At 44.6% G+C, this 23,046-nt stretch overlaps 1 protein-coding gene and 1 long non-coding RNA gene across 4 annotated transcripts in view; both read right to left on the bottom strand.

Annotated features, from left to right (window-relative positions):
* Positions 1-2,149: 2,149 nt before the first annotated feature.
* MCM3AP (minichromosome maintenance complex component 3 associated protein) overlaps positions 2,150-23,046 on the bottom strand; it is a 146,749-nt gene continuing 125,852 nt past the window's right edge. For all 3 annotated transcript variants that reach the window (XM_077272422.1, XM_077272420.1, XM_077272421.1), the window contains exons 19-23: positions 6,481-6,871; positions 6,032-6,283; positions 3,305-3,425; positions 3,005-3,178; positions 2,150-2,866 (exon numbers count right to left, since the gene is read on the bottom strand). In XM_077272422.1, the coding sequence (XP_077128537.1) occupies positions 2,524-2,866; positions 3,005-3,178; positions 3,305-3,425; positions 6,032-6,283; positions 6,481-6,871 (1,281 nt within the window). In that variant the 3' untranslated portion in view covers positions 2,150-2,523. The remainder of the gene's footprint in view (positions 2,867-3,004; positions 3,179-3,304; positions 3,426-6,031; positions 6,284-6,480; positions 6,872-23,046) is intronic.
* LOC143784303 (uncharacterized) lies at positions 19,103-21,459 on the bottom strand. The gene is made up of 3 exons (XR_013217757.1): positions 21,295-21,459; positions 20,369-20,559; positions 19,103-19,580 (listed from the first exon to the last, which is right to left on the bottom strand). It is a non-coding gene; the product is annotated as an uncharacterized LOC143784303 (long non-coding RNA).

Here is a 23,046-nt window from a genome sequence, read left to right as displayed (position 1 = left end):
CCCTCGTCAGCCATCTTTTTCTCTGCTCCGTCCACCCAGGCATATTTCTCCAACTTGGCAGCAACTTCCACCCTCTTATCATAGGAGGCATTTGCAGCATCTGCCCTTTCAGCCGCCTCCACGCTATTGGTGCCATCTTGGGTCCGGCTCGTTGCTCCTGCCTTGGCGTCATGCTGCAGCTCCCCCGCAGCACCGCACGTACCCGACCTCAGGTATCCTCCCCCACCAGCACAAAACGTTACCTGCTCTCAGGAGGGACGTATAGCAGGATTAATAATGAAAGGTCACGGCGGAGGAGCTCCAGAAGCCGTCTGCTCACATCAGGTGCTAGGCCACGCACCCTTACCCATATATTTGGATGGGTGCACATGGTCCGATTATCAGATGCACGCGGTGACTTTTCTCATGTCGAATTGGCACAAGAAAAAAAAAATCACTGATCTGCACTGCCCCATAGTAGAACATTCGGCTGAGTGCTATCCAATAAAATACTGGCTAGCACTCGGCCATGTTATACGACAATGTGAGCGAGCCCTTAGAAGGTGGCTATTTTCCAGACTTTCAGGCAAAGCAACAAAAGTTTTACATACGAATTTCATCATGGGTTTGCAGCCGATTCTACCCTATGCAGAAATAATTGACACATTGTGGATTTAAAGATAATCTGTCACCAGGTTGGTTTTGATACCCCATCTGAGAGCAGAATGATAATAGGGGCAGAGTACAGGAATTCAGTGATGTGTCACTTACTTTACTGGTTGCTACAGATCTAGCAGTGCTCTGAATGCTGAGCTCTGTATAACCCTGCCCACACTACTGAGTGGCAGCTTACTGTGCATAGGCAGAAAACTGCCAAACAGCGGTGGGGCGCAAGGATGAACTACATGGCAGCATGTTAAAGAGTTTGTCCTCTACTAGGACAACCCCTTCTTGATCTAAATGTTTGACCCTGATAAAAAAAACCAAAAAACTATACTCACCTTCCGTGCCGGCGTAATTCCAGCGGTGTCGGAACTCGCAGTCCCGGGCCCTCGTGCGGCTGTATGACACATGAAGCTAGTGCCCAGTACGCACTGGCGTCACTGCCTCTGCCTTCGTACAAATTGAACATAAAGAGGAAGTCTGAGATCAGCAGCCCGACTTCATCATCATGTTCAATTCGACAGAAAGTGGGGACAGTGACGTCAGCGATGATTGGGCGCCAGGCTCATGTGTCACAACAATCGCACGAGTGCAGACACCGAGGGAATGGCGACAGCACAGAAGGCGAGTATAGGCTTTTTATATTTTATAGGGGCCTAACACTTATCTCAAGGAGTTATCCTAGTAGTGGACAACCCCTTTAAGGCCACGTGCACACGTTGCGGAAAGTGTTGCGGATTTTTCAGGACTGATTTTGGTAAATCCGCAGGTAAACCACACTACGGATTACCTGCGGAATTACCGTGATTTTTTTGCGGATTTTGTGCGGATTCCACCTGCGGATTCCTATTATGGAGCAGGTGTAAACCGCTGCGGAATCCGTGCAAAGAATTGACATGCTGCGGAATAAAAAACGCTGCGTTTCCGCGTGTTTTTTTCCGAAAGCATGTGCACTGCGGATTTTGTTTTCCATAGGTTTACATGGTAATGTAAACTCATGGAAAACTGCTGCAAATCCGCAGCGGCCAATCCGCTGCCGATCCGCAGCAAATTCCGCAACATGTGCACATAGCCTAAGTATTCCTCTAGTGATAATCTCTTACTGATAAAACTGATTTTCTAAGAGAAAAAAAAAAAACAACAGTAAGCAACTCAGTAAGTGATACATGGAATCAGGGTCTCTGCCCCTACATTACACTGCTCTGAAATTAGGTAACAATAACCTGGTAACAGATTCCCTTTAAGAACTACATTGCATGTAAATTTCTAAAAAGCCATTTTTCTGCATCATGTGGATAAGATTTATTAAAACTAATTTGCTTTATGTTCCTTCTCAGAGTTCAACACCCAAAACACATCCATATGTGCCGTGCTATTATAAATGCTCTCAAGGCTCATACACGACATTCTGTATGACCACACCATAGAAAACACTTCAGGCTACGATTAGTTCTAATTCCTAGCAGAAAATATTAATCTAGCTTTCAGATATTGTAACCTCAATAAGAATTGTACAAATTTAAAATTTATTGCGATTCACAATTTCATAAAATACACAGAAAACAATATGCTGAAAACTCTAAACATTCTCTATTCCATTTTATATGTACACATTGCTAGTTAAATAATTGGGCATACATTTTACATTTCATTTTCCAAATCTAACATAGCTCGGCAAACTGAACATTTTTCACTTAATGTTCTAATAACAAAAAATACCAGAAGATATATTTATTGGATCGTGTAACATGCCAAATGAAAGAACTGAACACCTTAATAACATTGTAATATTCCATGGCAGACTATAGCAGGTGTGGATCATTTCCTCTAATCCTAGATATTAATCTGCCAGGTCCAGCACCGCTGGATGTAAATAGGGTCTTATTTATTTGGAGAACTGCTCCCTTCATCAATTTTGCCCATAATAAGCTGGGTGCTAAGGTGCAAGCTGAAGGCGATATCCTCTCGTTGATTCCTTCTCAAATTCACACACAACTCATTTATTCTGTCTTTCACGGATGGTTTTAGCGAGGAGCGGCGCACAATACGGTCTGGCTTGGTTGGAGAATATTTAGCGCCTCGCGTTGATGACTTTTGCAAGGCTGGAACTATAACTGAATTTTCTAGAGAATCTGGCAGTGTAGGGATGGGCAGGTATAAGGGCAGGCGAAGAGATGCATCCAGAGGTTCTTCCACCAGTAGCTGCTGCAGTTTTTCAGTGAATCTGTTAATTATAAATTCACATAATTAAAATGATAATTATACAAATATTTAAGCAGTAAATTATAACAAATTTGCTGATCGTTGTGACCTCCCCAAAAGCTGAAATGACGGAGCATCGGTATAAGAAGAGCGCCATTACCTTTCATCCTCCTTTTTCTCGGCTAAAAGTGAGCGGTTTAGCTGTGACTGAAGAGACTTGAGATCAGACAGCTCAGGATTTATCATGACTTTCTCCATATCATCTTCACTGGATACAAAGGCCGTGTGTAGAGTCTGGGATGTCTGTACGGAAGGCTTCCTGGTACTCTGAGGGCTGCAATGTAAGGAAACACATGGGTTCACTTGGAGCACTGCAATAATGAAACAGAACACAACATTTCTCCTGGGTTCAGTCTATTCCAGATTTTGAAAATGCAAATAAAATAAAAAAAACGATTACATGTTAGACGTTTCCAGTCTGTTCTGATGAGTGGACAGACGAGCGTTTTCCCATGTGTCCGGATATGTGAAGTCTCTCAAATCTTTCTCAAAGAAATAGACATAAAAATCTTCTTGGAAAACTGTAAAGAAATAAGCAGCAATGGTGTATTAAATACCGATACAATATGCACATGCCCGGCAGCAGGCTCCCTTTAAACCTCAAATTATCATCATCTCAGTAAAGTCCCTGTCATGTTAGTGACATCCATACCTTTGTTTTATAAGCCCCCCGCACTTACCGTTCTCATGCATCTTTCTCTGCCCACCTGCGTCCTCCTGTCAGTGACTGACAAGTCACTTTTCTATATAACCCGGACCCCCATCTGAGATCTTGAGAAGGCACAATCATTCTCGGGAGGTGGCGCATGAGTAGTAAGGTCCTGCTCACGTTGCTAGGGCCAGACTATTGATTTTTTGCAGATCCTGCCCCCAGGAATGACAGCGCCTGTACAAGTTCTTGGACGGGAGAGCACATCACAGAGAAAAGTGCCGAGCCCCCCGTACTTGTGGCTCATCTGCATACAAATTAGCCAACAGATTTCTAGAACACAGAGGTGCAGACTTACAACACAAAGGTATGGACATCATCAACTTTACAGGTACTTCACATTCAGGACACTAGTTTAAGGTCTAAAAAAATCTGCTGACAGCTTCCCTCTAAATGCAGCCCGTCATGTCTAATATCCTAGTTAAAGGGGTTTTGCAAGATTGTAATATACAGCCCCCATCACGTAATTCAAATTCACCCATCAAAGTCATGTATCAGGACACTCTGCAATCTGAAGAAGCGAAGCTCCGAAACTGAGACTCGCGTCTCAACTGACAGAAGACCAGTATTATAAAAACACGTATCTACGTGGTCCAATAAGTAAGACCCCCTTCACTTGTCCTTATATTTCCGGTACTGGAAAAAACAGTACAGGAGCTATCCATGTGTTACATAAGTGTGGCATCCGTGTGACACGCACCGGCGCCTGGGAAAAGCGGTACAGTTTGCGCTGTTCCCAGGTGCTGGGTGCTTAACCCCTTCACCCCCGGAGCTTTTTCCGTTTTCGTTTTTCGCTCCCCTCCTTCCCAGAGCCATAACTTTTTTATTTTTCCGTCAATTTGGCCATGTCAGGGCTTATTTTTTGCGGGACGAGTTGTACTTTTGAACGACATCATTGGTTTTAGCATGTCGTGTACTAGAAAATGGGAAAAAAATTCCAAGTGCAGTGAAATTGCAAAAAAAGTGCAATCCCACACTTGTTTTTTGCTTGCCTATTTTGCTAGGTTCACTAAATGCTAAAACTGACCTGCCATTATGATTCTCCAGGTCACTACGAGTTCATAGACACCTAACATGACTAGGTTATTTTTCACCTAAGTGGTGAAAAAAAATTCCAAACTTTGCAAAAAACAAAACAAAACAAAATTGCGCCATTTTCCGATACTCGTAGCGTCTCCATTTTTCGTGATCTGGGGTCAGGTGAGGGCTTATTTTTTGCGTGCCGAGCTGGCGTTTTTAATGATAGCATTTTGGTGTAGATACGTTCTTTTGATCGCCCGTTATTGCATTTTAATGCAATGTCGTGGCGACCAAAAAAACGTAAATCTGTCGTTTCGAATTTTTTTCTCATTACGCCATTTAGCGATCAGGTTAATGGTTTTTTTTTATTGATAGATCGGGCGATTCTGAACGCGGCGATACCAAATATGTGTAGGTTGTTTTTTTTTTTTATTGATTTATTTTGATTGGGGCGAAAGGGGGGTGATTTAAACTTTTATATTTTTTTTAATTTTTTTCACATTTTTAAAAACTTTTTTTTTTTACTTTTGCCATGCTTCTATAGCCTCCATGGGAGGCTAGAAGCAGGCACAGCCCGATCGGCTCTGCTATGCAGCAGTGATCATAAGATCGCTGCTACACAGCAGATTTGCAGGTGTGCTGTGAGCGCCGATCACAGGGGGGCGCTCACAGCCACCGGCAATCAGTAACCATAGAGGTCTCAAGGACCTCTATGGTTACAATGGAGGAGCATCGCCGACCCCCGATCATGTGACGGGGGTCGGCGATGCGCTCATATCCGGCCGCACGGCCGGATGCGGTAGTTAAATGCCGCTGTCTGCGTTTGACAGCGGCATTTAACTAGTTAATAGGCGCGCGCAGATCGCGATTCTGCTCGCGCCTATTGCGGGCACATGTCAGCTGTTCAAAGCGGGGGTCCCGACATGTGACGTACTATACCGTCACATGTCGGGAAGGGGTTAAGGCAGCTCTCATCAGTGTCACCTGGTTTCCCCGAGATCAGCGTGACCAGGCGACAATGATGAGAGCTGCCTTCAGCACCCAGTGCCTAGGAATGGCACGACCTGTACCGCTTTTTCCCAGGCGCCGGTAAGGGTCACACTGATAAGTGTCACACGGATTGCAGTCCAGCATACAAGTGACATGTGATTGGCCACATCCTGCATGATCCTTCTATGTGGTCAAACATCTGCAGACCGGGGACAGGAAGCTGGTTTTCATATACATCATTAATAAAAGGAAAGGGGGCTTATGTCTCTGTCGTTCCATCTCTTCCTACCATATTAACCTTATATTTGCAAAAATCCATATAAAAAAATCTAATTTAAAGAGATTTAAGATTATTGAATGTTTTACATGATGCAAAAAATTCTCTTCTTATGTAGAACATAAGTTTACCTTTAGATTCAGGAATTAAAGACGGGTCCCAGGCTCTCAATTTGTGGTTGATGCAAAGAGCAATAATCTCATCCCATGGAATATCTTGCACCAATGGGTCGATGCCGGTAATGCATTCCTGTGCAAAACATGGTTTCTTTATGCGACCCAGGAGGAACTGAACTTCAGAGAACAACACAGGAAGATCTGTTGGTGACCGCGTAATCTGTGACACGTAGTCCTTAATCATGGAGCAAACTGGGACCCAAGGAGCTGCCAGGAAGAGATGACCGTAATATTTCCGATAAATTCAATTACACAAATGATTACAGAAGCAAAGCCAAGCTGCAAACGTTACATTAAATTAAAGCAACATTACATTAAATTAGCAAATGCTAAAAATTCTTGGTTGCTTCAACTCCAGCCACCCCATTTCTACAGATGTACTATCTATATATCTACTTGCTCACCTCCATGTGGAGGCCTGTCCATCTGTGGAAGCTGGAAAGAAAGTACAGTCTTCTTTAGCCAGGAAAGATGGCTGGGACTGTTCCAGTCTGTAGGCGGCATTAGAGAGCTGCCACCAGGGATTGTGAACTCCGTTACTGGCCAGGACAGTTCGGTGAGTTGCTCTGAAGAAACTGCCTCTGCTAGAAAGGCAATGGTACCATTGTACAAGTCAATGATGGCAGCAGGATCTTGTGAGGGAAGTCCAGATTTCTTCCTTTCCATCTGATCGAGATAGAAGTTATTGCTGAAAGAACGGCATACGCCGTCCTCTATGTATTGTTCGAAAGGGAGGCTGCGGAGTTCCAAGGAGTGTGGCCAGTGGGTCAGCAAGAACTCTACAGCGGAGAAGACCTGAGAGAAGGAAATACAAAGCCAAGAAAATGGTCGATAGTTTAATACAGAATGGTTTTCAAGTTTGTAATTATTTTCTATAGCTTTACATAAAAATATTTTCACTTAAAGGGGTTGCCCAGGCCATGTATGACTCTAGAGATGGAGTGTAACGCTCTTTTTCACACGCCCGGCAATCATCACATACTGTAAATATAAAAATATTGTTTTGTGCAGCTTTCGTTATTTTGAGGCGATCTGTAGTTTTTATTGGTATCATTTTGGGGCATATTTTATTTTTTAATGGAATAAAAACAAAAGTTTCTGGTGGATTTGAACCTGCAATCACAGGTACATTTTAGCAACTGCTTAGGCCTCTTTCACACTTCAGTTGTTTGACATCAGTCTCAAACCGCCATTTTCCTCAAAAAACGGATCCGTTTTTTTTTTTCGACGGATCCGTTTTTTCCCCCATAGACTTGCATTAGCGACGGATTGTAACGGATGGCCATCCGTTCTATCCGTCATACGACGGATCCGTCAAAATTTGGCGGACGTTGTCTAGACATCGACGGACTTTGTAACGTTTTTTTGTCGCCGCCTAATTAACGGTCCGCGACGGATCCGTCGCGTCCGTTATTTTATAGAATGGGCGCCTATGGGCGACGGATCCGTCGCGATCCGTTTTTTTGCAGATCCGTCGCCCCAATCCGTTTTTTTCAACGGAGCATGCTCCAAAAAGTTGCTACTTTTCCTAGACAACCCCAAAACTATATAAACAGGACAGGTGGGCCTCATTTTTCAATGTGCCATCAAGAGAGAACACAGATTCTGCCAGCAAGACAGCAAGAGACATCCTGCCAGCAAGAGACATCCTGCCAGCGAGAGACATCCTGCCAGCGAGAGACATCCTGCCAGTGAGAGATATCATGCCAGCGAGAGACATCATGCCAGCGAGAGACATCCTGCCAGCGAGAGAGAGATCCTGCCAGCGAGAGAGAGATCCTGCCAGCGAGAGCCTGCCAGCGAGAGAGAGATCCTGCCAGCGAGACATACCCTGCCAGCGAGACATACCCTGCCAGCGAGACATACCCGCTAGCAAGAGAGACCCTGCCAGAGACTGCTATGTGAGTACTGCCATCCAGCGTGTGTGTGTATGCCGTGTGATGTGTGCCTGCCTGCCTTACGTTTTTTATTTTTCATACTGTGCTGGTATTTTTAATGGCTGTGATGTGACGTGTGTGACGTGTGTGTGTGTATGCCGTGTGATGTGTGCCTGCCTGCCTTACGTTTTTTATTTTTCATACTGTGCTGGTATTTTTAATGGCTGTGATGTGACGTGTGTGACGTGTGTGTGTGTATGCCGTGTGATGTGTGCCTGCCTGCCTTACGTTTTTTATTTTTCATACTGTGCTGGTATTTTTAATGGCTGTGATGTGACGTGTGTGACGTGTGTGTGTGTATGCCGTGTGATGTGTGCCTGCCTGCCTTACGTTTTTTATTTTTCATACTGTGCTGGTATTTTTAATGGCTGTGATGTGACGTGTGTGTGTGTGTGTGTGTGTGTGTGTGTGTGTGTGTGTGTGTGTGTGTGTGTGTGTGTATATGTTTCTAAATGCTGCATGTTCTGCATTTTTTGGTGATTAATTTTAATACATTAACATACTGTACTGGTATTTCAAATAAAGAGCAGTGTAGCTCCTACTTTCCAACCAAAAAAAAAGAAAAAGAAAAAAAAAATTGTAATAAAAATTACACAAAAAATGTCTGTAGTATGATTTCAATATAAATTTAAAACTGGTCTACATTCAATAAAGGTGTTTGAGGTTCTATATATAAATGCAGAATGCAAACCTTTGGTATACAAAATGTTAGCTGTTATAACTAGGGTAAACATAATTAGCATTTTTGGGTATTGGTATTTTAACTTTGAATGAGGGAATTTTTTGTATAAGGTTGAAACTGTCTCTGGACGAGGGGGTGGGTAGGTTTACCAACATGCAGCCGACGCCTGATCTGAAATAAAGAACTGAAGATCCAGTGGTGACGTCATCACTATCATAGAGCTTTCAGCATTTATCAGCTCCGCCTCCTGATCACATGACGATGACGTCACCACAGGTCCTTCAGCTCTCAGCAGCTCAGTCCTGGTTGTGTGCTGCTCGTGTTCTCTGTTATCAACCTGCAGCAGATTTCGTGTTCCTGCTGTTCTGGTGAGATGTGGAGAGAGGACCAGAATGTGATATGGATGGGCAGAATGCGGAGTCGGATGGGCAGAATGCGGAGATGGATGGGCAGGATGTGGATTTGGGTGGAAAATATGTTGGCAGGGGTGCCCCATTTGGAAGTTCGCACCGGGGCCCATAACTTTGTAGTTACGCCACTGTATAGTAGCTTAGAACTGTCTTTATACTTGCAGATTCTAGGGACCAAGGAACTAGGGACCAAGACGACGCAGGCAGACCCCACAAAGTTTTGAAAACATGTAAGTATAAAGTCCCGAAAAGCTGCGTCTATCCTTTTGTATAGTAGCTTATAACTCTCTTTATACTTGCAGATTCTAGGGACCAAGGGACTAGGGACCAAGACAGAGTCAGGCAGAATGTCTTCATCTGAGAGCCCCCCTCACATCGTCAGCCACCTGAGTTTTTTTTTTTTATTCCTAAATTTTTTTGGGTACATCTCTGTTAATGTTTTTGAACCCTATATGTATTTATTCTGTTTTCACAGGAAGAAGAAGGAGGAGCAGCAGCAGCAGAGGAGCTTCATGAAGGAGACGGGCAGGGTGGAGAAATGAGCGGAGCGGGAGCACATAGTGTAAGTTTTGCAGAGACAGATCCTCACATAAAACACACTACACTCAACACAAACATTCAGCACAGCACACACACAGTACATATGCCTCTATCCAAGCACATAATTTATTTATTATGTATTTATTTTTTTTTATTAGTCTTCACAATCCGGGCCTCAACGTAGAGTTTCTCAAAGCACCTCCCATAGTCGTCGGAATGCTAGGCGTGGCGGCAGTCACCGAAGAGTAAGTTCCTTTTTTGGTTTGGTGTTTAGCAAACTGTAAAATTCATGTGTTATAATCTTTCCCTTTTTATTTTTTTTTTTAAAAGGCTTCACAGCGTGCTCCCGAACAGGATGAGGAAGAGGGCATAGATGTGGACACCCTCATCCAAGCGGTCCAAAGACGGGAGCCGCTATGGAAGATGTCGGACCGCCGCCATGCTGACCAGTACGTCACCCGACGGCTATGGGAGGAAGTGTGCAATGCTGTGATTGATAACTGGGAGGAACTCGATGCTGGGGCCCAGGATCTAGCACGTAAGTATTCACAGTTCATTAACGTGTGTTAGCATGATTTAATGTGTTGTATAGTAACCATTTTTTGCTTTCTCTTTCCAGGTAACAGCGTAATCGTGCGGTGGCGGTCACTGAGGGATCGCTTCAAGAGGGAGTTCAATAGGGAGATGCAGGCCCCGAGTGGATCTAGAGGACGCAGGAGCAGGTATAAGCATTCCAGAGCCCTGTCGTTCCTCCGGTCGACGCTGCTGAGCAGAAGGTAAATATTCAACACCACAAGTTTTCAGTCAAACTGTTAAAATGTGTAACCTTCTATTTTTTTTGGCAGCAAGGGCAATTGTAATATCAAGATACTAATTTTTTATTTTTGTTTCTTCTTTAACAGTACTGTCTGCAGCACTCGGGAGCCTGCATCAGAGTTGCACCCCTCTGGAGCGATCAATCAGGGGTCTGCCACCGGGGACCACGTCGACCCTTCTGTGTCTGCACCTTCCCTTTTGTGTAATCCCTCGGCCCAATCCACCAGCGCTGGAGCAGCAGGGTGGACTTCGTCACTTGAAGCTGCAGGTGATGAGTTAGAGTTCCCTTTACCCCACCCCTCTGACACTGCCGCAACATCTAGACCACCTTTGGGGTCAGGACGGCAGTGCCAGAGAGGTCAGGAAAGAAGCTATGCGCCTGAATTTTTGCATTTGAATGCAGCCTTCCAGAATGCCATCAAGCTTTTGGGTGAGCAAACGTCTGCTGGTTACAATATGCTTCACAAATGCATATTGGAACTCAGCAGTTGTCTGGATAGGATGCAATCAGATGCAAACCAGTCACCAAGACACTGCTTTTTTCAGTCAGTCCTCATGCACATGGAGAATCTAACTCCTGACCTGCAGATGCATGTGATGCAAGGCTGCCACACTGCTCTAGTGCAGGCATTTTCCCAAGCCCCTCCACCCAACCCTTCATGTTTCAACACCTTTCCCCTCTCAAGTCGCTGTCTATCCTGCCGTCCGTCCTCCTCCCGTCCATCCTCCTCCCGTCCATCCTCCTCCCGTCCATCCTAATTCTACTCCTTCGCCATACCTTTCTTCCCCCATCAGTATTTCCCAGTTCGTACCTTCCCCTTTCCATTCTTCCCCTTTAACTTCACCGTTCCCAAACCCACCAACACCTTCACCATACCTCCCACAAACCACATCTGTACCTCAACTCCCTTCCCAACCTCGTGTTTTCACCACCCATTCCACTTCTGTTCCTCCCCGTGATGTCCTGTCCCCCCCCTATTGACGTGGCCCGCCCTGTCAGCCCCTCCGCTACTATCTCCACCCCAAATTATGAGAACCTTTAAAAAATTTGTGTAAATAAATAAAACTTTTTGTGGTTTAAAAACAATTTTATTGTCTCTCTTTTTTTTTTTTTAAAAAAAAAAAAACTGTATTAAAACCACCAAGGTTATGGTAATAGTAAACATTACAAAATGTTTAAAGGGTACCGGTACAAAACATACAAAATACTGCAAGGTTAACCAAACAAAAAAATTGTATTTTTACAAGTTTGAAAAAATTTTTTTTTACACCATTTCATACTGCCAGTCAACTGATCCTGCAGGAGACATGAAGTAGTCTGCAAACTTGTCCCGCATTCTGGAGACTGCTACTGGACTGCGAAAAGTTGTGTTGTGGTAGTCCGGCAAGGTGCTTGCTGACACATTATCCTCCAGGGAAACATGTTCTTTTGATAAAACAAAATTGTGAAGTACCACGCAAGCCTTCACCACATCATCGACAGTTTCAGTCTGCAGTTTAATGGCAGTTAGTAGCACTCTCCATTTGGCAGTTAGGATGCCAAAAGCACATTCCACTACTCTGCGTGCTCTGGTTAAACGGTAATTGAAAATTTTCTTCCTCTGGGTCAGTCCACTACTTCCAAAGGGTTTAAGCAAATGTGGGGAAAGCTGGAAGGCATCATCTCCAACGCAAACAAATGGTAACGGTGGACCGGTGGTTCCAGGGAGAGGTCTAGGGGGCGGAAAATCAAATGTCTCTCCATACAACCGACGCCCCATTGGTGAACTTTTAAAAATCTGTGAGTCATTTGCGCGTCCATACGCACCGATATCCACAGCGATGAACTTACAGTGTGCGTCGGCTATGGCCATCAAAACAATTGAAAAGTATTTCTTATAATTGTAGAGTTCTGATCCAGAGCCAGAAGGTTTGACGATCCTTATATGTTTCCCATCAACTGCGCCGACACAATTTGGGAACTGGCATATTTGTTGAAAATTTTGTGCAATCTCCAGCCACCTCTCCTGTGATGGCTCTGGAATATATTCCGCTTGTAAGCACTCCCACAGTGCCCGGCAGGTATGTCTGATGATCCCGGAAATGGTGGATATCCCAAGCCTAAACTGAAAATGTAGCGATGAGAACGACTCTCCAGTTGCAAGGAATCTGTTAACAAAAGGAAAAGACAATAATTAATAAAAACTTCAAAAAACATTATTACAGTTATAAGTCTGATGAATGAGAATAATTAAAAAAAATAAATAAATAAATAACTTACCGAATAGTCACCATGAGACGCTCCGCTGGTGATATGGAGAAACGCATCTGGGTGTCTCGTCTCCGTATACAGTCTTCCACATGACCCAATAAGATTTCAAAATTTTCAGCCTTCATCCTCACATATGTGAACCAATGAGAAAAAAGCACCAAAAGAACCAAAAGTAAAGCATAAAAACAACTTTATTGAATACAAAATAATACAAAGAGAAACCACAGGACAAATGACAGGGAACACACCATGGAGGTGGCACCACAAAGAACAGCAGGCAACACTAAATAGAGAGCATCACAATAAGCCTAGAGAAAATGCACCCCAATTGTATACGACTCAAAGTGACTTCAGTAGTGAGGAGGCACAAATAAAAAAAGGCTGTAAGACTAAAGAATGTCGGATGCTTCAAAGTAGCAATAAACAAGTTATATTACCTGCGGGACCGTGCTGCCACCCACCCCAACGCCGCGTTTCGGCCTCGTGCCTTCTTCCGGGGGTATGGCATCATCAGTAAGAGCCAGCGTTTTAAGTGTTAGAGGAACCAATCCGAAGCGCCGTTACAAAAAGGACCCATGTAGCGGCGCATGCGCAAGTCGGCTTCCAGAGAGCAGAGCGACACAGAGGGCGTCAAGCAAGGCCGGGGAGCGCGTCACCAAGGCCCGCCTGTTGTGAATTTGGATTCTGGGCTCCCCCGGTGGCCGCTTGTGGAATTGGACTTGTCATCCTCTTTCCTGTTTCACCTGGTTCCATCAGTAGTGGGTGTCGCTATTTAAGCTCATTTCTCTGGTGGTTTCTTGCCGGTCAACAATGTTATCTGATGCCTCTCAGTGCTTGTTCCTGCTTCTAGACTACTACTAGATAAGTTGGACTTTTGTCCATGTTTTGTTTTGCCTATTTGTTCCAGTTCACAGCTGAAGTTTTGTTACTGTGTCTGGAAAGCTCTCGTTGATCAGGGATTGCTACTCTGGCGTTATGAGTTAATGCCAGAGTTTAAGGTAATCTCTGGATGGTGTTTTGTTAGTGTTTTTCTGCTGACCATGAAAGTATACTATCTGTCTTCTGCTATCTAGTAAGCGGACCTCAAATTTGCTAAGACTATTTTCCTGCTGCGTTTGTTGTTTCATCTGGACTCACCGTCGTTATATGTGGGGGGCTACTGTCTTCTTTGGAATATTTCTCTAGAGGTGAGCCAGGTCTTATATTTCCCTCTGCTAGCTATTTAGGTCTTAGGCCAGAGCTGGGCATCTAGCGATAAATAGGAAATGCTACCTGGCTATTTCTAGTTGCGCGGCAGGCTTAGTTCATGGTCAGTATAGTTTCATCTTCCGAGAGCTTGTCCCTCTATAGGCTTGCTATGATCTCTGCCTGCAGAGATCATGACAGTTTGACCGGCCAATAAAGTGTTAAAGACCCAGGTTGAGAAAGGAGAGTTATAAGAAGTCTGCTGGAATTTTTTTTTTTTTTTTTTTTTTTTTCCTCCAGTCTGCCTTGCTGCAGTCTTTTTTCTCTCTCTCCTCCTAATCTCTGTATGGCTCTGTGTGCACCTGACAATAATGGATCTCCAGAGGGTAACTGCGGGTTTGAATAATCTCATCACGAAAGTACAAAATTTACAAGATTTTGTGGTACATGCTCCGGTATCTGAGCCGAGAATTCCTTTGCCGGAGTTCTTCACAGGGAATAGAGCTAGCTTCCAGAATTTCCGAAATAATTGTAAGCTTTATTTGTCCCTGAAGTCTCGTTCAGCTGGAGACCCTGCTCAGCAGGTTAGGATTGTGATTTCCTTGCTCAGGGGTGACCCTCAAGATTGGGCCTTCTCATTGCCAGCAGGGGATCCTGCGTTACGCGATGTGGATGCGTTTTTTCTGGCCTTGGGCTTGCTTTATGAGGAACCTCATTTGGAACTTCAGGCAGAAAAAACTTTGATGGCACTATCTCAGGGGCAAGACGAAGCTGAAGTTTTCTGCCAAAAATTCCGTAAATGGTCTGTGCTTACTCAGTGGAATGAGTGCGCCTTGGCGGCAACTTTCAGAGAAGGTCTCTCTGATGCCGTTAAGGATGTTATGGTGGGGTTCCCTGTGCCTGCAGGTCTGAATGAGTCCATGACAATGGCTATTCAGATTGATAGGCGTCTGCGGGAGCGCAAACCGGTGCACCATCTGGCGGTGTCTATGGAAAAGACGCCAGAAAGTATGCAGTGTGATAGAATTCTGTCCAGGAGCGAGCGACAGAATTTTAGACGGAAGAATGGATTGTGTTTCTATTGTGGGGATTCTACTCATGTTATATCAGCATGCTCTAGGCGTACAAAGAAGCTTGATAAGTCTGTTTCCATTGGCACCATTCAGTCTAAGTTTATTTTGTCTGTAACCCTGATTTGCTCTTTGTCATCCATTGCCACGGACGCCTATGTTGACTCTGGCGCCGCTCTGAGTCTTATGGATTGGTCCTTTGCCAATCGTTGTGGTTTTGATTTAGAGCCTTTGGAGACTCTTATTCCTCTGAAGGGGATTGACTCCACCCCATTGGCTAATAATAAACCACAATACTGGACACAAGTAACCATGCGTATCAATCCGGATCACCAGGAGATTATTCGTTTCCTGGTGCTGTATAATTTACATGACGATTTGGTACTGGGATTGCCATGGTTGCAGTCTCACAACCCAGTCTTGGACTGGAGAGCAATGTCTGTGTTGAGCTGGGGATGTAAGGGTATTCATGGGGACTTACCTTTGGTTTCTATTTCGTCGTCCATTCCCTCTGAAGTCCCTGAGTTCCTCTCTGATTATCAAGACGTCTTTGACGAACCCAAGCTTGGGTCGTTACCTCCGCACCGTGAGTGCGATTGTGCCATAGATTTGATACCGGGTTGTAAATATCCAAAGGGTCGTTTGTTTAATCTGTCTGTGCCGGAACATGCTGCTATGCGGGAATATATAAAGGAGTCTTTGGAAAAGGGACATATTCGTCCATCTTCTTCTCCCTTGGGAGCTGGGTTTTTCTTTGTCTCAAAAAAAGACGGCTCTTTGAGACCATGTATTGATTATCGGCTTCTGAATAAGATCACTGTTAAGTATCAATACCCATTGCCATTGCTTACTGATTTGTTTGCTCGTATAGAGGGTGCTAAGTGGTTCTCTAAAATTGATCTTCGTGGGGCGTATAATTTGGTGCGGATCAGGCAGGGGGATGAGTGGAAGACCGCATTTAATACGCCCGAGGGCCACTTTGAGTATTTGGTCATGCCTTTTGGTCTTTCTAATGCCCCTTCAGTTTTCCAGTCTTTTATGCATGATATTTTCCGCGATTTTCTGGATAAATTTATGATAATATATCTGGATGATATTCTGATTTTTTCTGATGACTGGGACTCTCATGTCCAGCAGGTCAGGAGAGTTTTTCAGGTTCTGCGGTCTAATTCTTTATGTGTGAAGGGGTCTAAGTGCGTTTTTGGGGTCCAGAGAATTTCCTTTTTGGGGTATATTTTTTCTCCCTCTTCCATTGAGATGGATCCCGTCAAGGTGCAAGCTATTTGTGACTGGACTCAGCCCTCCTCTCTTAAGGGTCTTCAGAGATTTTTGGGCTTTGCCAACTTTTACCGCCGATTTATTGCTGGTTTTTCGGATGTCGTTAAACCACTGACTGATTTGACCAGACAAGGCGCTGATGTTGCTAATTGGTCCCCTCATGCTGTAGAGGCCTTTCAGGAGCTTAAGCGCCGTTTTGCCTCTGCCCCTGTGTTGCGTCAGCCTGATGTGAATCTGCCTTTTCAGGTTGAGGTTGACGCTTCGGAGATCGGAGCTGGGGCAGTGTTGTCGCAGAAAGGTTCCGACTGCTCCGTCATTAGGCCTTGTGCCTTCTTTTCTCGCAAATTTTCGCCCGCAGAGCGGAATTATGATGTTGGGAATCGGGAGCTTTTGGCCATGAAGTGGGCGTTTGAGGAGTGGCGCCATTGGCTCGAGGGGGCTAGGCATCAGGTGGTGGTATTGACTGACCACAAAAATTTGATTTATCTTGAGACTGCCAGACGCCTGAATCCTAGACAGGCGCGCTGGTCTTTATTTTTTTCTCGCTTTAATTTTGTGGTGTCATACCTACCGGGTTCTAAGAATGTTAAGGCAGATGCCCTTTCTAGGAGTTTTGACCCGGACTCTCCTGGTAATTCTGAACCCACAGGTATCCTTAGGGAGGGAGTAATTTTGTCGGCCGTTTCTCCTGATCTGCGGCGGTCCTTGCAAGAGTTTCAGGCGGATAGACCGGATCGTTGTCCGCCTGATAGACTGTTTGTTCCGGATGATTGGACCAGCAGAGTCATCTCTGAGGTACATTCTTCTGCATTGGCAGGTCATCCCGGAATTTTTGGTACCAGGGATTTGGTGGCAAGATCCTTCTGGTGGCCTTCCCTGTCACGAGATGTGCGAGTCTTTGTGCAGTCATGTGACGTTTGTGCTCGGGCCAAGTCTTGTAGTTCTCGGGCTAGCGGACTGCTGTTGCCCTTGCCTATTCCTAAGAGGCCTTGGACACACATCTCGATGGATTTTATTTCAGATCTGCCTGTTTCCCAGAAGATGTCTGTCATCTGGGTGGTCTGTGACCGTTTCTCTAAAATGGTCCATTTGGTTCCTCTGCCCAAGTTGCCTTCTTCTTCTGAGTTGGTTCCTCTGTTTTTTCAGAATGTTGTCCGATTGCACGGTATTCCTGAGAATATTGTTTCTGACAGAGGTACCCAATTTGTGTCTAGATTTTGGCGGGCATTCTGTGCTAGGATGGGCATAGATTTGTCTTTTTCATCTGCTTTTCACCCTCAGACTAATGGCCAGACCGAGCGGACTAATCAGACCCTGGAGACATATCTGAGGTGTTTTGTCTCTGCTGACCAGGATGATTGGGTTGCTTTTTTGCCATTGGCAGAGTTCGCCCTCAATAATCGGGCCAGCTCTTCCACCTTGGTGTCCCCGTTTTTCTGTAATTCGGGGTTTCACCCTCGATTTTCCTCCGGTCAGGTGGAATCCTCGGATTGTCCTGGAGTGGATGCGGTGGTGGAGAGATTGCATCACATCTGGGGGCAGGTTATGGACAATTTGAAGTTGTCCCAGGAGAAGACTCAGCGTTTTGCCAACCGTCATCGTCGTGTTGGTTCTCGGCTTTGTGTTGGAGATTTGGTGTGGTTGTCTTCTCGTTTTGTCCCTATGAGGGTCTCTTCTCCTAAGTTTAAACCTCGGTTCATCGGCCCTTATAGAATATTGGAGATTCTTAATCCTGTTTCTTTCCGTTTGGACCTCCCTGCGTCCTTTTCCATTCATAACGTTTTTCATCGGTCGTTATTGCGCAGGTATGAGGTACCTGTGGTACCTTCAGTTGAGCCTCCTGCTCCGGTGTTGGTTGAGGGTGAGTTGGAGTACGTTGTGGAGAAAATTTTGGACTCTCGTGTTTCCAGACGGAGACTCCAGTATCTGGTCAACTGGAAGGGTTACGGCCAGGAGGATAATTCTTGGGTCAATGCATCTGATGTTCATGCTTCTGATCTTGTTCGTGCCTTCCATAGGGCTCATCCTGGTCGCCCTGGTGGATCTGGTGAGGGTTCGGTGCCCCCTCCTTGAGGGGGGGGTACTGTTGTGAATTTGGATTCTGGGCTCCCCCGGTGGCCGCTTGTGGAATTGGACTTGTCATCCTCTTTCCTGTTTCACCTGGTTCCATCAGTAGTGGGTGTCGCTATTTAAGCTCATTTCTCTGGTGGTTTCTTGCCGGTCAACAATGTTATCTGATGCCTCTCAGTGCTTGTTCCTGCTTCTAGACTACTACTAGATAAGTTGGACTTTTGTCCATGTTTTGTTTTGCCTATTTGTTCCAGTTCACAGCTGAAGTTTTGTTACTGTGTCTGGAAAGCTCTCGTTGATCAGGGATTGCTACTCTGGCGTTATGAGTTAATGCCAGAGTTTAAGGTAATCTCTGGATGGTGTTTTGTTAGTGTTTTTCTGCTGACCATGAAAGTATACTATCTGTCTTCTGCTATCTAGTAAGCGGACCTCAAATTTGCTAAGACTATTTTCCTGCTGCGTTTGTTGTTTCATCTGGACTCACCGTCGTTATATGTGGGGGGCTACTGTCTTCTTTGGAATATTTCTCTAGAGGTGAGCCAGGTCTTATATTTCCCTCTGCTAGCTATTTAGGTCTTAGGCCAGAGCTGGGCATCTAGCGATAAATAGGAAATGCTACCTGGCTATTTCTAGTTGCGCGGCAGGCTTAGTTCATGGTCAGTATAGTTTCATCTTCCGAGAGCTTGTCCCTCTATAGGCTTGCTATGATCTCTGCCTGCAGAGATCATGACACCCGCCCACATGCGATCACATGAGCGGCGGCTTCGCCGAACCCCAGACAAGCCTGTGAGACGCCGCCAGTGTCGCCCGGCAACAGAGCGCCGACGCGCATGCGCACAGGATCAGGTAAGTATAATAAGAGCGGCGCTAAGGGAAGGAAAACGCTGGTTGAGAAACCCAAGCCAATATTAAAATAAGCAGAATTAAAAACATTGCGGACCAAAAAGCAAAAAAATAGACCTATAAATGTGCAATATGATAAAGTGCGAAGTGCAAAAAATGTGAAATAGAATACCCCACTAAAAGGTACATTAGAGACTATAAAATACAAGTCAATAAAACTACTATACAGAAGCAATTAATATAATAATAGAAAAGTGATAACGTCAATACCACAGCAAAATACAAAAAATCAATACAAATATAAGAATGGAGAATCCATAGATAAGATGCTGTAATCTTCATAACAGGTGATATTCCACATATTTAAAAAGAAGAAGTGCAGAAGCGAGAGGTCGCAATATTGATGATCCAAAGGACCTAATCTAAAAAGGATAAAATAATAAACACAAGGGTTAAAATAAATAACACAAGACGAGATACCAATTAAAAAGCGTGCTGAAACATGATCAAGGAGATAGATAAATTAAAGAAAAGGGGCAAAACTAAGGCTTTCATTGAGACCCAAAGGATGTAATGTCTGAAGTCTCCATATCCATCGCGCCTCTTTCTGCGCTAAATGGCGGCTGAGTTTGCCACCACGTAAGTCGACAATCAGATGATCAATGCCCTTAATCCTGAAGCCAGAGGGGTCACATGAATGATATAATTTGAAGTGTCTAGGAATGGTTTTAAAACACTCCGCATTCTCCACTTTTGCAGCCGCCAAGATGTCACATACATGCTCCCGTGTTCTAACTTTAAGGGTACGTGTCGTGAGCCCAATGTAAATTTTATTGCATGGGCAAGTTCCATGATACACCACCATCGTGGTTTGGCAATTGATCGTGTGTGTGATGGTAAATTCACGGCCATCTGATGCCAAAAAATGCGTAGCAGAATCGATGTTGGGGCACGCTATGCACTTCCCGCATGGTCTGCAACCCCATCGAGAATGACCAGGTGCACTGGAAAAAATTGGAGGTGGCGTTATTGGTTTCAAATAACTCCTAACAAGGTGATCCCCCAAATTTTTAGATCTCCGTGCCGTAACAGAGGGATGTAAGGGCAGATATTGTCTCAAGATAGGATCAGCGAGCAAAATGGGCCAATACTTGGCCAGAACATTAGACATCTCCCCCCACCTGGAGTGGTACTGTGTGACGAATCTGACCTGATTTGTGCTTTTAACCGATCTGGAAGAGAAGAGAAGTTGTTGGCGGTCTGAATACTTTGCTCTGTTGTACGCTTTTTTGATGCATCTTTTACTATAGCCGCGATCCATGAAACGGTTTCTCAAGTCCTCAGCTTGAATTTCAAAAGACTCCTTGGTGGTACAGATTCTTTTCAGCCGAAGGAATTGTCCTGTAGGAACAGCTTTTATCACATGGGGTGGGTGGGAAGATGAAGCATGAAGTACTGCATTCACAGATGTTTCTTTACGGAAAACACTGGTCAAAAGTAAGCCATCCACATTCCTCTCCACCAAGACGTCTAAAAAATCAATACGGGAAAAATCATGTTTATAAGTCAGATGAATATTCAATGAATTATCATTCAACTCCTGTACAAATGATCGTAACTCAACCGAAGTCCCCCGCCAGATCAGGAAAATATCGTCGATGTAGCGGGCCCAAAATACGACCCGCTCCATCGACGAGACCCGATCTGACGAGAAGAGATCCTTCTCCCACAGCCCCAGGAACAGATTTGCATACGAGGGCGCACAAGCCGCGCCCATCGCTGTCCCCTGGAGCTGCAGGAAGAAGGATCCGTTAAACAGAAAAAAATTATGTGTCAGGAGGAAATCCAAAAGAATAGACAAAAACTTGATGTCAGTGGTGGAGAGGCTTGTCATGGCGAGAAAGTACGAGACTGCCCCCAAACCATCCCTGTGGCGAATATTGGTGTATAATGACTCAACGTCACACGTGACGAGGAGCATGTCCTCGTCAACATGGACGGAGTCAATCTTCTTCAAAAAATCTGATGTATCCTTTAGATAGGAAGGTAAAGTCTCCACAAGGGGCTTGAGGAAAGAGTCGAGATATTTCCCAATGTTCTCCGTAAGTCCACCCACCCCAGAGATGATGGGCCTACCTGGAGGTGATTGAAGTTGCTTATGAACCTTGGGCAAAAGGTATAACGTCGGTATGCAGTGATCATGACCCAAAAGGATGTCCCGGACCTGTGTTGTAATTATCCCCTCTAGTACCGCTTTGTTCAGGATCTTAGCCAATTCTTCTCTAAATGAAATTAGAGGGTTGAATGTTAGTCGCTTATAGCACTTCGAGTCCCTGAGAAGGCGTTGTGCCTCAGCCAGGTACAATTTAATCGGCCAGATCACAATATTCCCCCCCTTGTCCGCAGGCTTGATAACCACATCCTGAAATTGTTTAATACGTTTCAAAGCCTGAATTTCATTGAATGATAAATTACCATGACTAATATTGGTCGGTATCATGTCAAACTCGCGAGAAACCAGCTTGACGAAAATATCGACATTTGGACAAAGGGACAAGGGGGGGAATTTCCCGGATCTAGGGCGCAACGAAGAAGGTACCTTAGCCAACGAGGGATTCAAGTGTTCACGTGCCAACTCCTCCAAGTCTTGTAATGCTAGTTGTTCTTCCGGTAAAGGGAATGCCCGTTGAATATCCTCATTATGGTGCCACTTCTTAAATAAAAGGGAGCGTGCAAACATATGTAGATCTTTCAGGGCTAAGAAAGAATCAAACCGCATACTTGGTGAAAATGTTAGACCCTTAGAAAGAACAGAAATTTCAACAGAGTTCAAAACATGGTCTGAAAGATTTATTACCTTAGGCGTATTATTCATTGAGGGCTGAGTCTGACCATGTGCATTCTGACCGTATTTATTCTTGCGCGTCTTTCTTTCCCATCTACGTCTACCATTATTCCCAAATCGGGTTTGCATAGGATGCAGAGGGGTATCAGAAACGTCTCCAGACGAAGAGGCCGAGGATGCAGACGGAGATCTCTGTCTATTGCCAGGAAAATTAATACGTCGCCATCTATACATGGTTTTGTTATGAAAGTCTGTTGTGTCACGGAGTAATTTCTTAGCATGAGTAGTTTTAATTTGTGTCTCCCACTCCACAGAGCTCTTATCTATAGCAGTATCAAATGCCGAAATGGCATCAATACCCGCCAGTTTCTTAAAGTTGGAATACAGGTCATCAATTTCTGTCTCAAGTATCACCAAAGAGTCTTTTTCAAACTTCACCAAAAGTTCCATAAATTGAGTAGATGCTTTACTACACACTTCTTCCCAACTATCAATGAACTGATCATCAGATATCGGAAAAGAAGGGAAAATCTGTATCCGCAAACCACGCGGGATAAGATTTTTCCTGAGGTAATTCTCTAAGAAAGCCTTGTTCCACCATAGTTTCGTACGTTTATACATTAATTTCTTAATTTGGGTTTGTATTTTATTCACATCTCCTCGATCATCACTAAGCACACTCGATGGATCCCTGTCAAAAACCTGGGCAACTGCAGACTGCCAGGTAGCGTCTCTAGAGCGGTAGTCCATCCTGATAAGAAAACAACACTGTGGAAACCACAGCAACAATTAGTATATAAATCCGAAAATAGAATATACACACCACACCTAAATATTAGAAGGGGTGTCAGGGTATGTATAGCAGGGTTCAGTGCCAAGGACATGTGAACCAATGAGAAAAAAGCACCAAAAGAACCAAAAGTAAAGCATAAAAACAACTTTATTGAATACAAAATAATACAAAGAGAAACCACAGGACAAATGACAGGGAACACACCATGGAGGTGGCACCACAAAGAACAGCAGGCAACACTAAATAGAGA

Source organism: Ranitomeya variabilis, chromosome 7 (assembly GCF_051348905.1).
Source record: "Ranitomeya variabilis isolate aRanVar5 chromosome 7, aRanVar5.hap1, whole genome shotgun sequence".
Lineage (NCBI taxonomy): Eukaryota > Metazoa > Chordata > Amphibia > Anura > Dendrobatidae > Ranitomeya > Ranitomeya variabilis.
Note: the sequence above shows the minus strand (reverse complement) of the source record. Positions and strands in the feature narration are given on the sequence as shown.